Below are 16,011 nucleotides of genomic sequence, written 5' to 3' on the forward strand. Positions count from 1 at the left end.
TTCCCTCATTTTCTGTGGTTTTCCTTCTGGAGGGCTGTGGGCCTGCTCCACTCCCTGCCCGAGCTTGATTAGCGGCAAGAACAAAACGCTCACCTGCGAGCGGCCTGCGAGGGCTCTGATCTGCCAGCCCTTGGAATACAGGCACATTTGCACTTGTTAAAGTCCTCTATCTCATTATTTCTCTCTACAACACCAAGGCAGACAAGCTGTCAACAAACATTCATTTCATTGGGGACACAAGATATCTGCTCCTATAGCAAACACTTTTTCAGGGTTTTGTAAGGATTAAAAATAAGTATCAGAGTACTATTTGACGGGCCTAAGAGGAATTTTCGTGAGTGTAATTTAGGAGAACAGGATTTTTCAGAAAAACTGCAGAAAATATTTCACCTCAGAATCTTACTATCAAACTCACAATAGCACAAATACTGGGTAAAACAAAGAAGACTCCCTGAAAATTTCCCATTTTATGCAGAGTGATTTAAGATCACCATGGCCTGCTGCTGCATGGAGAAGCTACTAGAAATGCAAGTGATTTTAAGGCTAAAGAGAAATTCCAACGAGTGTCACCTGTGCAATGGCAGATACATCTCTAACTTTTGCTCCAAAGGAGGTCTCTTATTCCAACAAAATATTTTATTGACATGGAAAGAACTTTAAAACCAATAAATAGCAGAATGATCCATTCTGCTGCCACGTCCCCATTAGGCAATGGAGGAGCTCAGTGCTATCACTCTCTCACTTTAAACTGTCGTGTTGCATCACTTCTGCGTAGTCTCCTGCAGCTCCGATCATCACACATCTCTAAAGTTAGCAAAGCTGCCTCCAGGCTGTATTTTAAATGCAACCCACCCAAGACACCAAGGCCAGCTGTACATCAGAGCCTCCCTCCTCTTTAGCACAGCTATTAACTGGTGGCTGAGCTCTTCCTACCCCACCACAGCCATCCCTTTTCAGCTCCAACATGGGCCCAGTCAATCCAGACGACAAATATACTCAACTCCCACGGAAATCAAGGAGAAATGAGGACTCCACGCCCTGTGGAGGCTGAGTTAAGTTCACACAAAATTAGGGTGACGCCTGAGGACAAATCTCAGCATGTAACACTTTCCCTTGGAGCAGACACTGCCCACGTTGAACACCAGGTCAGTGGGAGGGGACATGGACGATGGGGACTGTTCAGTGCAGCAGCCAAAGAGCAGCTAAAATACACCAAGCTGCTGTTTCCTGAAATAAAGGATTTTAGTATCTTTGTATGGAGACCCTGAAATTTAAGCCTAAACAAAGAAACCCTCAGTACCATGGAAAGCTGTATGTTTATGTGCCTGCCTCCCAAGCCTGGGCATACTCCCTGGTGCTCTTGGAATGATTTACTGGCTGTGCCTCCACTCTCGGGTATCCACATGCAGGCAGGCTGGTGTCTAAGACTGGGTGCCATTTTCTAGCAAATTTTAGCTGCTGGAGGCCCGAGGTAAATTTCAAGTCTAACTTTTGAATGAAACCTTTGGTTTCCCTTTTTGATTTCAACCCTTAAAGACTACCCAGAAAATAGTATTTTAACTAGAAAGAAAAGCAGCTTTTGAAAAATCCTAAGAGCACTGGATGGAGGAGTAGGGCCTTTCCCAGCTGTAGCACTTGTTTTTGGGGACAGTAATTCATAACCCAGAAAAAGTCTGAAGAGGCCTGAGGCTCCTCCAGGTTCAGGTGCCTGAAATAGCTCCTGGGGGATTTTCCAATACCTTAGTGTTGGACAGTGAGCGGAGCTCTGCCCTCTCCAAGCATGCCCTGAAATACCTTGCCACATCTAACAAAGGGAAAAGTGATTTAGAAGCTTTCCCAAGGCCCACTGCACTTTTTTGTGTGTGTTTTTTAGCAAGCAAAAACCCCAAGAATACTTTTGAGTGGGTGTCCACAGCTGAGATTTTTGCCTATGCTTTGCAAAAGGAAATTTTGCTCTTTTCCCCAAGTGACAGCTGCTAGTGACCAGGCCATAAAATTATACCAATGGTACTTTTAAATTGATCTAAAGTCTGTTCATTTGTGTAGTGCACATTTAAAGCCACATTATTGTAAGATGCTCCAGCAATGAAATTCGGTATTAGCAATTCAGTTCATTAAAGAGGATATTTTAGTAGGTTCTTTCTTTTATAGCTATTACTCTGTCTAAAGTGAGAAAAGCCTCAGTCAAATTAATAAAATTAACAACTCGTCACACATACGCTGCCTCTCTGCGAAGTCTGCTCTGCTCTCGCCAGTTTGGCAGCCAAGGAAAGATGTATGGGAGCCAAATTCCCTCTTGCATAACCACACAAACCTGCACGGGAATGCGTTTAGCCCATTCAGTGCTTGTAACCATGGTTTCATTTACTGAAAGTTATCCTGAAAATTCAAAGTTTTAGTCAATCATCAAGACATTTCCCAGATCAGAGAGCATCCACAGAGTTCAGTTGTGCCCCAGGTTCAGAGGGGCTGTGCTTTGGGAGGGCTCCACTGTTGCTCTGTTACAAACAGCTCAGCAACACTGTAGGATGCTCTGGGACAGAACTTCCCCGGATAACCCTGCCTGCTCCCAAAGCTTCACACCCAGCATTCTGCTCCAAAACCTAAATGCCTTTTCTCACTCCCTTTTGGAAGCACCAGTCCCTGACATACTGCCCTACTGACAGGCAATCAGTAAGGCTTTACAGAAGAAGATTTGCTCACAGCTTCCCTTTTTGGTTTTCAGCAGGAATTCAGTGTTGGATTCAGAGTGATTTTTCCAGAGATATCCAGCATAAATAAGCGCAGTTTTGTTCCATGGAACACAGAATTTCCATCTTGCTCACATCCCATTTGTCAGCTGTGAGACCTGAGCAATGTTTGTGCCCTTGCTCATCCTGGATGACACTCAGTAACTCTTGGTCCCTGTAAAAGAGATCCTCACCTACCTGATTTCCACCTCATCTCACAAGTTCCCATTCTGGTAATGGCTTAAGCATTTATCTAACTTAAAGAAGTTAAGATTGTTCCTTACTGACTTTAAAAGGACTATTCATATGTATGAAGTACAAGGCTGGATCAAGCCTTGAGAGCAAGGCACTAGCTGGAAGACAGAACTCCAGGGACTGGAATAGACAGAGTTAGGTCAGCTCAATTGACTCTTCAAATCATCCAAAAGAGGAAGTCTCAGAGGAGGGCTGGGAGTGCTGGGGAAATGATCTGTCACTACCTTGGCTTTAGACACAACCAGCTGATTTAGGGAAGGAAGAACTCTCCCAGACTCTGACAGGGAAGATGAAGGTGAAAAGTAAAAGGACACAGGATGCTGAATTTCTATTTTTCACTCTAGTACAAGACTTGGAACAACTGGCAGCTGATCTATTCACCATTGAATCACACAGAAGTACAGAAAGCAGTTTGTTCCCAGAGTAAATCTTGGATCTACTTTTCCTTTTCCAGAATCAACCCTTGCCCTTTGCTCAGCCCTGTAACTGAGAGAAGCCCAGGCTCATATGACTCCAGTACCTTTCCATAAGCTTGCAGCACCTCCCAAGTGGTTAATTCATGGAAGCTGAGAGGATACACATCCCTCATAAAGTGGGGAGAAACTGCCACAAACGACTGGGCAGATACCAACAGCTTCGGCAATAGACAAAATATTCCCACCGAATGAAAAGTGATGGATTAGCCTGGTTTAATGCAGCCAAATTATCTGTGTAAAAATACACGCAGGACATGCTGCTGTGCCACCAACGGCACTTCACAGCAGCTTGTGTTTACATCTCATTCCCTGTCACAGGCTGTCCTGCGTGGGCTGGGCCCGGGAAGAGCTGCTGCCACAGAGCCTGGGAACACATGAAACCTGGGGCCTGAGCCCCAGTGCGTGGGCCCAACATCCAGCAGAGGCAAAAATTAAACACAAGCTGTTTACCTGATTACACCACTTCAGCAGTGATTGAAGGGAGATGGGTGTTTTTTTAAGCTTAAGGAAGAGCAAATTGTTAGAACTGAGAGACAGAAATCAATTCCACTCTGTAATTGCTATGGAAAGATCCTTGTATGAGCCTCACTGGAGTTTGATTTTGTACATTTGCAGCTCTTTGCATGACGCAGTTGTCACTGAGTCTGCATATCATATCAAAATTAAGCTGTAATTTGAGCTTGGCTTAAATGAAAAGTGTGTTAAAACTTTGAAGTCCACATGCTATGGATATGAAATCCCATTTCAGCTATAATTAAGACTGGATTGCAACTGAAGTTTAATTCTTCAAACAGATCTTTAGAAACTGCCTCTAAACCCAACAGCTGGAATGGCAAATGAAACATTTGGGCTGTGGTAGAAACAGGAACATTGTACCTGGTTCTGTGACCTCATCTGGCACTTGGATACAACAGGCACTGAGGTACAAACCCCTCACAGACAAATTTCCCAACAAGAGCCATGGACAGTGTCCCTCAAGGACAGGCTCTGGATCTAAGCAGTAGCCCACTAACAGCTTAGAAGAGCTGAGGTCCTGCACTTCTGCCCCTCTTTGGTGGACTCTGGTGGTTTCCTGGTCAATCCTATCCTAAAAATCTGAGGATGAAAAATCAGCTAATGATTCTGGCAGATCAGCCTCCCACATGAATTTTGTTTGAGCCTGGATTCATGAACCAGGGATCTTTCCTTTGAACTTCATTTCCTCTTCAGAAATAGTTCAAAGCAGTTGGAGAACATGTATGCTAAAATCAAGCCTGAAAACCACCACAGCCTCACTTTAAATTTACACTTCATTTTTCTCCTGAGAGTTCTGCTGTTGCTTTCCATGACTTGTCAAACAACCCCGTTCAGATTTAGCACAGGATCTGCTGTTCCCATTCATCACGAGTCACAGGACTGAGGCACTCCAGCTGCTCCAGGGCTATACCCTTAAAAGTGGTCTTGCTGTGATGTTACAACTGCTTGTTGTTATGACCTTGGCTATTTTTGACAAAGAGATAAAGATGAAATAGATTCTTGTTCCTAATGGCAGCTTGTACAAAACATCCTTTCCAAGGAAAACTATGCTATCCATATGTATACAGCGTGGATCAGGCTATGCCAGACAGCAGCACTACAATCACTCTCCCCCAGGTGACACAGCAAGAAAGATGGTTTGGCATTATTATGCCAACATGTCTTTAATTACACTTTGGGCAAATACTGTATTTTCTCTCAAAACTAATTACAAATCAAACACTTTGAAAACCACTTTATTTTTTCACTACAACCTCTGTGTTTTGTTTACTTGGAAATTTCTCAATCTGGCACACACAATTTTGGAAGATTTTTGCTTTTAACTTGGGGTTCTTGCCCTGAACTTACTTTTTCCTACCTGTTGACCCCTGTTTTGAGAATCCCCTAGTAACCAGAAAGATTTCTTTGGTCTTCCTCACAATAAATAATGCTGATCAGAGTCAAAATGGTCTTCAATACAATTACCTGATTAACATCTTGAAAGAAAGACCACCTTATTCCTCACAGGTCTGATGATTTCAATGAGAGTTTTGTATAGATTTCACTGAAGTCTTTTTAGATGTTTCTTCAAAACAAACTCAACAACCACCTAAATACTTAAAGCAGATGAAAAGTCCTACTTGTGTAAGGATAAGCTTAAATTCTTTGCTGGATGGGGGCCTAAAGGGCTTGCAAATACAGATGGCTGTTAGCAAGACCCAGAAGAGGCCAGGTAACCACCAACAGGCAATTATATACCCCCCAGAACTTCAAGCCAGTATATCATACCGTTTGAAGCTAATTGCTTTGAAATAATTGGAAAGGTGAGCAGGTAAGTTCACACAGAGCATTTGCAACCTTGCTTTGTATTTAAAAAACCAGCAGTCCAGATTGCAATGACAAAACAGGCATGATTTAATAAAACGAGTTAAAAGGGAAGGGAAAGGTATGCAGTGGTTTTTTTTAAATTATTTTCCTTTTAATTTTTAGCATCATTAAAATGCTGAAAACATTTTATTCAAGAGCTTCTTTAGTTAATACCTCATTACTTCTCTTTTTATTGTTATGGTAATCAAGCCTTAATATATTGCAGCTTTATAGCATGAAATCAAGGCTAGGCCTCTGGGCATGGACAGATGTACAACAGCATGCAGTAAAACACAGGTACAGAGACATGCAGAGCTGAATACGGCACTGGGGTTTTTTATTATTGTTTAGCAATTCATCTGAAGTTATTTTAACCTTGACAACAGATGAACTCTAACATGTACCATGCTCAGTCACTGGAAAGCTACACTGAAAAGCAAGCTTTGTAACTGTTGTCTTACAGGCTGGGTTCTAGGAAAGCATGAAACCAAGTCTGAGCAAGATGATTAAATTGTTTGCATGACTACAGGCTGCAGCTGTAACTATTCAAAACATTTAATTGAGAATATTTTAGCCAAGGGAGAATGGTAACGCTGGGGAACTGCATTTTACACCAAAACTTTGCCTCTCCATAGGAAATTGGGGCTCAGTGTCAGAATTCAGATCCTCTCCAGGCATAGACACATCAAAAAAGCAAAACATTTGGATCTCACTTCTGGTTCTGAAGTGACACTTGGACCTTGTGCTGGAGCTCTGCTTATGGTTGAATTTCACCCATCAAATCAAGTGAAAGTTAGAAATAACTTTTAGAAAGTTATAATGGCTGTGTCTGCAGGGTGTTGAAATTGTATCTCAGAAAGAGTGAGTGTCTTAGATCTTCCCCAAGTAAATGATAACACACAACCCCCAGTGTCAGGGAGGTTCCACTTCTCAGCAGTGCTTTCAGGAGACATCATTCAGGAAACCATTCCAGCTCCTGGGAGATTTGCTAAATTTAAAGGGAGTGTTTTGGCTGGCGATCCCTCTCCCAGTGAAAGCACTTCAAACAGCCAACATGAAAAGCAATATGCCTGTGACTGCATAAAATCCCTGATCCTGAGGAATGCATTGGGAAGTTCTCAAGCCCCACAGGTTTGGGATGGCACCATTCAGCCACCAGCCTTGGTTTCTCCAGAGAACAGCCCTGCACAAACACCCCAAACAGCCTTTGTCACTGCAAATGCGTGACCTTCACTGGGTACCCAATAGTCATGAAGGAACAGGAAGAAAGTAGGTACAGGTGACACAGTATTCCAGTAGAAGTGAAAATTGTTTTCCACATTATGACTGGATAACAGTGAATCATGAATCTGAAATACCTGGTTAACCTCAGTTAGGCAAAGCTTCCAGCTTCTCTTTCTTGGAAATATTGATAGTAACAATATGCTGTATTCAGCCAAGATATTTTCATTTAAACCTTTGGATTTAAACAAAGTCTCCTAACAATGAAGAGTCCAGTCACCAAAAGTTCTAGTGTCAAGCACAAAGGTCAGCAGCTCTCAGGTGCAGTAAAACTAACTTTCCCTCCTAGGAGCATTCCACTGGGCAGAGCTTGTGGGATCAGACCTTGGGACAGGAACACGTGTTACCCAGCATATAACAAGTGGAATGAAAGACAGTGGGCACTATAGGCCAGCAAACACACTAATTATATTAATAAAATGAAAGCTTAAGTTTTGAAGCTAATCCTGGGCTATCATTTATAAAAGTTAACAGGGCATATTTAATTTAGGAATTGGCTAACGCTTCTCTTTCCACCGCTGAAACCTCATAAATGAAATATACTGGATCCTTGCCCAGTGCGGAAATAAAAGTTATGAATAATGTTTCTATCTCAATCATTGTCAGTGCTTTAATATTCCTAATTACTTTAAAAAGCTAAATATTCAATATAGGAAAAACCTTCTTTTTCTTTTATCTCCACTTGCAAGATTAGAGCAATTTAATAAGAGTCACTGGGTAGTTTTAGTCCACAAGACCATTCTGTACTTTGACATCTTATCCTTTCCTGGCCATTTTTACACAGAATGAAGTGCTTGTTACTCTGTGTGTGCATGTGTATAAATGTATAATCTATATCTTCATGTCCTTATTGGCATAGTCTTTTTTATTATTATTATTTTTAACTTCTGTTAGTGCACATGCACTGCACGCATACTCACTGTTAGGTTGAACTAAATCTAGTACTAAGAATAATCAAAAGATAAAATGAGTTCCTGAGAATCTATACAATACCTCTCAATTTATGGTATTATTTTTCTTTTTTAAAATATTGTTAAAGATAGACATTCAATATGTTATGCTGCCCAGTTTTTCCCTTGCCTACATTCCAGGTAATCCCAAAATGTTGCTTCAAATCCCATAGTATTTTCTTTGTTTGCATCCTTGCAATCATATAATCCCAGAATGGTTTGGGTTGGAAGGGACCTTACAGATTATCTCATTCCAACCCCTGCCATGGGCAGGGATGCCACCCCCACAACCAGGTTACTCGGGGTCCCATCCAACCTGGCCTTGAACACTCCCTGGGTCGGAGCATCCACATCCCCTCTGGATTAAAGTCCTTCCTCCCTGCTCCCTCCCTCTTCCCTTTTCTGCAGGGGGACATTCAGCGGAGCTGAAGACAAAACCCCAGGAACCTGTCCAGGAATCTGCCCCGCTGCCTTCAGCCTCTGGTTGTGTTCACCCTCAGGCACAATTACTTCCCTTTCCCTTCACCCTCAGGCACATTTACCTCCCATTCCCTTCTAACACCTCCCTCTATAGATCCCTTCTCGGCTACCTTCTTGCCTGGTAACGATGCTTCTTTCTTAAGATCCCAATCAATATGGGAGAAAGGGAGGAAGTCAACACAAAATGAAATGTCCATTCAGTTTCATTTCACAGCATCTCTCTCCATGCAGCTTTATTTACTTGCCTGGTGCACAAATAGCCTTCATTTAACAAGCTTATTCCTGTTATGTCAATAATGTCTCAGGCCTGTGTTACATCACACTTGGATGTTTGTGCTGCCTGTTCCATTCCAGCATGAACCAACCACTTAAACTCACTCTTCCCAATTAAAAGAGTTTAACAAACACAGCTTTGCCAACTGAAAGAATTAAAAGCCTCAAGTGTGGATTAATTCCCTAGCAAAAGGTGCAGAACTCCCAACTCCCATTTCCCTAACTTTGGCGATATGGATTTAAGGAATGGATTTTAAGTCAGAGGAGAGAATCTGGGCTGCCTGAAAAGTCAATGGCAAAACTCCCACTGGCTTGAACAGGACATGAACTCTATCTGGAGAGGGTGCTTTCCAAACAACTCCAATACTCCAAAGAGTATTTCATGAAGAATGTGCTGTATTAAAGATTTGAGGGAGGAAAAAATCTTCATAGAGCTCTATTATCTGTACTGGTATCCTAATAACAGTACCAAAAGATTAACAGCATCCTCCACTGCATTTCACATTTCTTTGCAAAACACAACCCAAAAAGTCCAATGTCATTATCCTAGGAAAGGGTATGCTCACATATTCATGGATCCACAGAATGGTTTGGGTTGGAAGGGACCTTAAAGGTCATTTTGTTTCAACCCCCTCAATGACATGAATTCTTACAAAATAACCAGCAGACAACATTCATTTTTCCATTCAAAGCATCCAAGTTCTAAGGTCACTGCTTTACAAGGCCTGGTTTTTAATAGCAACATAGACTTTTATCCTATTTTGGTAATCTTTACTCACCACTTGAGCAATCAGTGCCTCCCCAGCCTGGTTCACAGTGACACGTGTCAGGAGAGACACATCTTCCATGCACACACTCCTCTGTGCACAGTGCTGTTAAGAGGAAACAACACACAGCATCGTAAACATATTAAGTGGTCGCTAAACATACCCTAAACAATGCCTTAGAGAGCAATATTTTGTTTAGAAATATTAAACAAAGTAAACACACAAAAAAATAATTACTTGCAAGATTTAATTATTGCTAAGTGACCAAAATAAAATATAGGTCTCTTGACAGCGATAAACTCATTTGTCACTTCAGCTCTGTAATGAAAAACTTGCACACCAGAAATTCCTTTGGTTAGCAGTTTTGCTTGGTAATAAAGTTTTTACCAAACTGACATTTATTATTATTATATTACAGAACAGCAGCTTCTTATATTGCACTCAAATTGCAACTGCTCATAAGACAAAATGGAGCTCAGTCTTGAAAGTGTATTAAGATCCAAAACAGATTTGTAAAAAACAGCCCCAGGAAAATAAATAATTTTACTCCATGATGCAGTGGCTGTAAGTGCAGTTGTGTCTTTTCAAGGTCAGCCAGTTTTCCATAACTACAGTCCTCACTGGTGGAATATTGGAAATTCAATATCCTCAAGTTCAAACCAAGACAAACTGGTTGGCTGAGGAACAGCTCATAGTTTTTAGGATTCTCTTCTCCTGTGCTGTTTCAGTGTCTGACAGTTTCCAGTGTGTGCCCATCACATACTAAAGAACTTGGAGAGCACTGAATAACTGCTTTAAAGGCTGAACTTTACTGCTTACTGCCTTGTGTCCATTTTACCACTTAGGACACTGCCAAAATCTGTGTGTGTCAAAGATTCAAACTGGATGGTTAAGTTGGAACACATAATTTCCATCTAGACCAACATGTATGAGCTATCAATAAATATGATGCAGTGGCAATGAAGTCACTGTATACATATCTATAATATACATTATTTAGATCATACATAACCTATGGCTGTATATCCTGTGTTTTTATATCAGATGGGAAATGTGGGTATTTGAGCTTACTTTACCAAAAACTGGCTGAAGCTGGACTACAAAAGACTTATCCCAAGACAAAGTTAATTCCTTCCTGTCTAAACCAAGGCCAGCAAAGCTGATTTGGGAAATAGCTTTGGGTTGATGTACTGAAAATGAGGCTGAACTACCCAATTCCTTTGAAATCAGCCAGCAAACTTTCTGGAAGCTTCCCTGACCTGCAGGTGAAATGAAAGCTGGAAACCTTTCAGCTCCCAGGTACCTCCTGGGCCAAAAGTTCACCACCACTGCTTTGTAGCTTTGAATGATTCCTGCTACAACTGACATTCCGGTTGGACTCCCAGACTGGATCACACCTTGGACCCCAGTCAGGCTGCCATCAAAGCTTATGGAAACATTTTTCTGCCTATTCTGTGGCTGGGTGATTGCAGAACAAACCCACTGAGCTGTTCACAAAACATTTAAATCCAACTTCAAAATGCAGGTGAACTTAAAATAATCCTGTGGGACAAACTTTCCTGCTCTTTTATCCAGCAGATCCCACGTGACCAGTGATTAGAAGGTTGCCTCATTAAAATGACTGCAAGATCTTTCTAAATTAATCATTTCCTTTCTACGTTTGCTGCATGTCAAAAATGCAATTTATTCTTATTCCATATCTTGTGTTTAGACAGTATTGCAGTGGGCATGAAATATTCATAGCTAATCTCTAGTCACTAATTGTCCTAATCTTTTGTGCATTTATTTTACTTGAGTTAGGCTTTCTGGAGACAAGTGAGGCATCCTGCTTCACCACTGTAGGCTGAAATTCAGGAGAGGATATTAGATAAACAGGATTTTCCAATAGAAATATATACACCTTCATGCAGTCATTTGAAAATTGCTGGTTATCCAGAACAAGGAGAAGGCCATATATAGAACGGTCACAAACTTAGAAGTTCTTATTCAAACTACAGTGTGCTAAAAGAGGTAGGATATGCTGGCATAGAGATACCTTGGGAATTGTGCCCTGCACAGCTTTAGCTGAGAGTACATTTCTCATTGATGTGACATCCTAGTTTTGTAAGAGATGCGGAAGTCAAAACTGAGATTTTGCTGTTGCCTGTCTGGACATTTACAACAATAAATCACTCTAACATGCAAAATGTGTAGCATTTTTTACACATTTTAACTGGACCACGTTCTCAGCTCAAGGCAAATGTTGTGAGCAAGAAGGCTGATGGGGGACTAGTTCTTTACTCTTCCAAATAACAAAACTCCTGCACATTACTGGTCTAAATTTAGTTGATTTCCACACAAATTTATCACACCTTAACTATGTTAACATAAATACGACATCATAGTAACTAATTAAGCAATAAAGTTTCCTTAATCACTTGTCTAGCTGCATTCCCATGGGAAGAGTGCCATGTGAGACTTAGCAGCAAGACTCAAGAGAGAATTCCTCATTCTAAAGCACTCAGTCACATGAAAAATAATAAAAAATACATTATGAAGAACTGTATCCTTGTTTTCAGGTGTTCTGAAGTCCCACATCGCTGAAGATGACAATGTTTAATAAGCAATTAAAGATTTAAGTAAGGTGAAGATGCTTCTTGGAACTGTGGGTTCTCTCGTCTCTGGTTGATTAATTGCTAAACAAGTAGCTGTGAGCTCAGAGCTCACTAGTGACTAATCCCATATGTGGGGGTCACAGAAAACCCCCATTTTTAAACAGAGAAGCTTTGTTAGAAGTAATTTTATATTAAGTGGCAAACAATCAGACTCCTGCACTGACTGATTCAAATCAGGCTTATAAAGGTCATATTAGGGTACAGCTCTAAAGTTTTACCGTAGCAAATAAAATTTTGAATTTCTCCTATAAAAGGGAAGTCTTGCCATGCTCAAGTCTTTAGAGTTTAAATTAATTTTTCATTCTATTAACATTCAACATTATAGGATACAATGGTCCCCAAGGCATTCTTCATAATACACTTTGTACAGTGGTTTGCAAATGATCTTACTAGTTAATGGAACTATAAAAATTACTTGCACATAAAGGTCAAGAAAAATAAAGATAAGTATATACTTTCTGACACTGTCCTGTTCAATACTCAGCTAAAGGCCCCTGGAGTAAAGAAAACTTGTCCTAATGCAAGGAATATAATTCCTCCCAATATAATAGCCCAAGCACTTCAACCTTTGGAATTCCAGACTTTTTATGTCTGCATTTTCCCTCGACCACTTCACTTGAGCAATCCAGCACCCCATTGATCAGTGTATTATTAGCATTCTTGGCATGAGTTTGACATCAGTTTGTAGTTTGATTCAGCCCGGTAATAAAATGACCTACATCAAAGCCCTGCCAAAATGCCATCTTTGTCGCAGTGTGTTTAGCATGAGTTATTTGCCCACATTCAAGGTTACGCAGCAACTGCTCCTTATCATGCAATAAAGGCAACAAAAGGGTTCTGTAACAATCCATTTGATGCTTATCACTTACTTTATAATTACAGACTGGGCTTTTTTTAACATATAAGGTCAATCCTCAGGGAAATAGACCTAAAGATTAAGCTCTTTTCACACCTGAAATGGCTGTACTGAGGAATGGATGTTAGAGAAATGGATTCCTCTAACACTAGTGCTTATTCTTTAACTGTTGTCCAGAATTTGAATTCAGATATGATAAATGGTTTGTCTCCTCTCCACAAAGGTATGAAGTGGCCAGAATATTGCAATGAGGAGAAGAGCTCAGTGGAGCAGACGGGAGAATACTTCCACTGCAGAATTCCTTCAGGTAAGGGGCACCACAGGGAGTTTATCCCAGACAAAAGCAGGGACGAAGAATTGCTCTGTCTACCTTGGTGCTGCATTCGTCTGTATGGACCCAAATCATGATGTTGCAGGGTTTAACTTCGTTGTTACACACACTGTGACACCCTGCTCATCACCACATCATCAACCCACTGATGGCTGGCATCAACTGAGCTGCCAAAATCAGCCTCTTTCCCAGAGGTCAAAGTGCATTTAGGGAAGAGTTTCATCCTAGGAGAACTAGTATGGAGTGATTTAGCTTGAAAAAGTTTCATTACCTTGTCCAAAAGTATAACCTATGCATTTATTTCACAAAAGACAGAGTCACAACCAACCTAATTTGTGCTTGCACTAGAGTGTGGTAACATTTGTGGTGGTCCTTGGAACATGTGGGAGTCCACAGCCACCAACCCAGCAACTTCCATCTGCCATTGTCCCACTTTGCCGTGCCAGACAAGCAAAATATCTCCAAAACAAAGAGCAGGATAATTATAAAGTGTGAAGAACCCAGAGCAGAAGAGAAATTGGGCTCCATGAGCTGTGCTTGCTCATGGCAGAGTGTGATGCTGGAGAGCCATGCCGGAGCATTCCGTACATGCTGAAGTTTCCTGGGCTCTGTGGGATTCCTGCCCAGGATCATAGAGCAGCCAGGAGGTGACAGAAAGCATAAATAATTGTAGCTACATTATGATAATGGAAAACATTGCTAAATGGAGATATGGATGCTGCCATGAGACACAATGAGAAATTCAGGCACTCGCCTGGAACTGCACAGAATGAACTGGTTTATTTGGACTGCACACGAGACACAAGGTCATTGCCTCAAAATATCTTCTTTTCTCTGTCCTACCTCTGCCAGTTTTTCTTCACTATACACTGATCTCGCCCAAACTCTGACCAGTTTCATTTATTTTCTGTGAACCAAGGGTAAACCTGCATTTTTTTCTTTTATATTGCTTGTATTTTAATGCCAGATTATTTAACCAGTTTGCCCCATGCTAGATAGTTGTTGGACTAAACAAAGCAGAAATTTAACAGAGAAAGTGATGTTTTCCTTCAATATTTCACATGTGTCCCTGAAACAATTTGGGTCATTTTAGCACGTTCCTCCATTCCCTAGTGCCACTTTTAGAGTAAAGAATGATTTTGTCAGGTGAAATAGGTGTTATCTTATGGCCAGTGGTTTCAGATAATGTAACAAGTTCAAAGTAGATGAAAACAGATGAAAAAGATTCTTGCTCCTTATCCATTAGGAATCTATTCACTCAGGGCCTCTCTGGTGCTTCCATCTAAATGTACTGGCCTGGGTCCAGGTTGTGCTGAGTCTACAATATCAGCTTCATTAGATAAGCCTGTAGTCAGCATTTGGCTGGATTCTCTTCGACTGTGCTCAGGAAAGGGAGATTTGATAGCAGATGAAAGATGACTACAGCTAATGCATCCAGGTAGGTTTTCCTCATTCTTAAATTACTGCTTATTTGTGGAATGGATGATTTCCTCTCTAAACCACTGACTTTCCATCAGGAATCAAGCTGATTTGATGGTTTCCTGGATAATTGTTTCAATGAAGTGGGATAATAGCTCTTCGCATTGCTTAACGTCTATTTCTGTGGTCATCACTCAGGATACATCCATTAATTTATCACCTTGGAAAGCACTTTCATGCAAGGTTTAGCAACTTCCAAAGATGAAGAGATCTCAAAGCCTGCTCAGGCTTTGAGGAATTTTTTGTTTCAGTGCATGGCAATCCTTCTTTTTTATCTTCCCATGAAAGCACCAGTGAAAAATACAAACCCAAGGAGATCAATGTGAGCAAAGGAAAGATGAGACTGATGCAGAGCAGATAACAGCAACAGGTCACAAGATCAGCTCCTTTTTCCTGTAAGTGCAATTCCACCACTTCTTTTGCAGACTTAGAATTACTGACTCTGTATCAATGCCATCAGAACAGAATCAATGGTCTTTTTGTTGTCTGGGACATGGGGATCTCTGACCATTGCCTCAGTGAGGTATTGATCTGTTCCGGGTTGTGTTATCCTCAGTCTTGACATCAGGCCAAAGCTCAGGGATTAGGCTATGCCAGACATGACTTGTGAATGTCTGAAGTAAAAGACCTGTGGAGATACATTTTGAGGATTTTGTCTTTTCCCAAGAGCAGAATCTGACATGTGTCAGTGCCATCACTGACAATAGCTCAGTAAATCCCTGTATCCTTTTGCTGGGACATGAAGATTTGTTAATAAGCATAAACTCTACGGTAGTTTTTTACCCTTTCTATCACCAGGTAAATGCCAGCCTGGGGTTCTGATCACTAAAGAGGTGAACACAGAGCCTTCCACATTCTTGAGTGTCCCAGGCTTGTGGCATGGACTAGTTTAGGGGTCCTGGAATAATTCCAGCCAGATCTCAAAGTTTGAGACTCCAAGGGCCCTTCAGGAGGAACGCTCACAGTTTACTGCCACCAGAGGAACTGGCACTGATGAGAACCTCCTTTAATCCATGTTGCAATCTGTTGCTTTAGGCCTTACTCTAGGGAGTGGATAGGGAAGTAAACTGTGCCAGGGGAAGGGCAGGGTAGGGACAAGACTGTCACTTGCTCTGTGTG

The 16,011-nt window shown here is 41.3% G+C and overlaps 1 protein-coding gene across 12 annotated transcripts in view; it reads right to left on the minus strand.

Moving 5' to 3' along the window:
- The window catches only part of MEGF11 (multiple EGF like domains 11), a 255,686-nt gene that overhangs the window by 159,866 nt on the left and 79,809 nt on the right, over nucleotides 1–16,011 (minus strand). For all 12 annotated transcript variants that reach the window (XR_005602740.1, XR_005602739.1, XR_005602741.1 and 9 more), the window contains exon 6: nucleotides 9,585–9,677. Coding sequence is in view for 9 of the 12 variants with exons in the window: in XM_039557502.1 (XP_039413436.1) it covers nucleotides 9,585–9,677 (93 nt within the window). In the remaining 3 variants the exon portion in view is untranslated. The remainder of the gene's footprint in view (nucleotides 1–9,584; nucleotides 9,678–16,011) is intronic.

Source organism: Corvus cornix, chromosome 10 (assembly GCF_000738735.6).
Source record: "Corvus cornix cornix isolate S_Up_H32 chromosome 10, ASM73873v5, whole genome shotgun sequence".
Classification (NCBI taxonomy): Eukaryota; Metazoa; Chordata; class Aves; order Passeriformes; family Corvidae; genus Corvus; species Corvus cornix.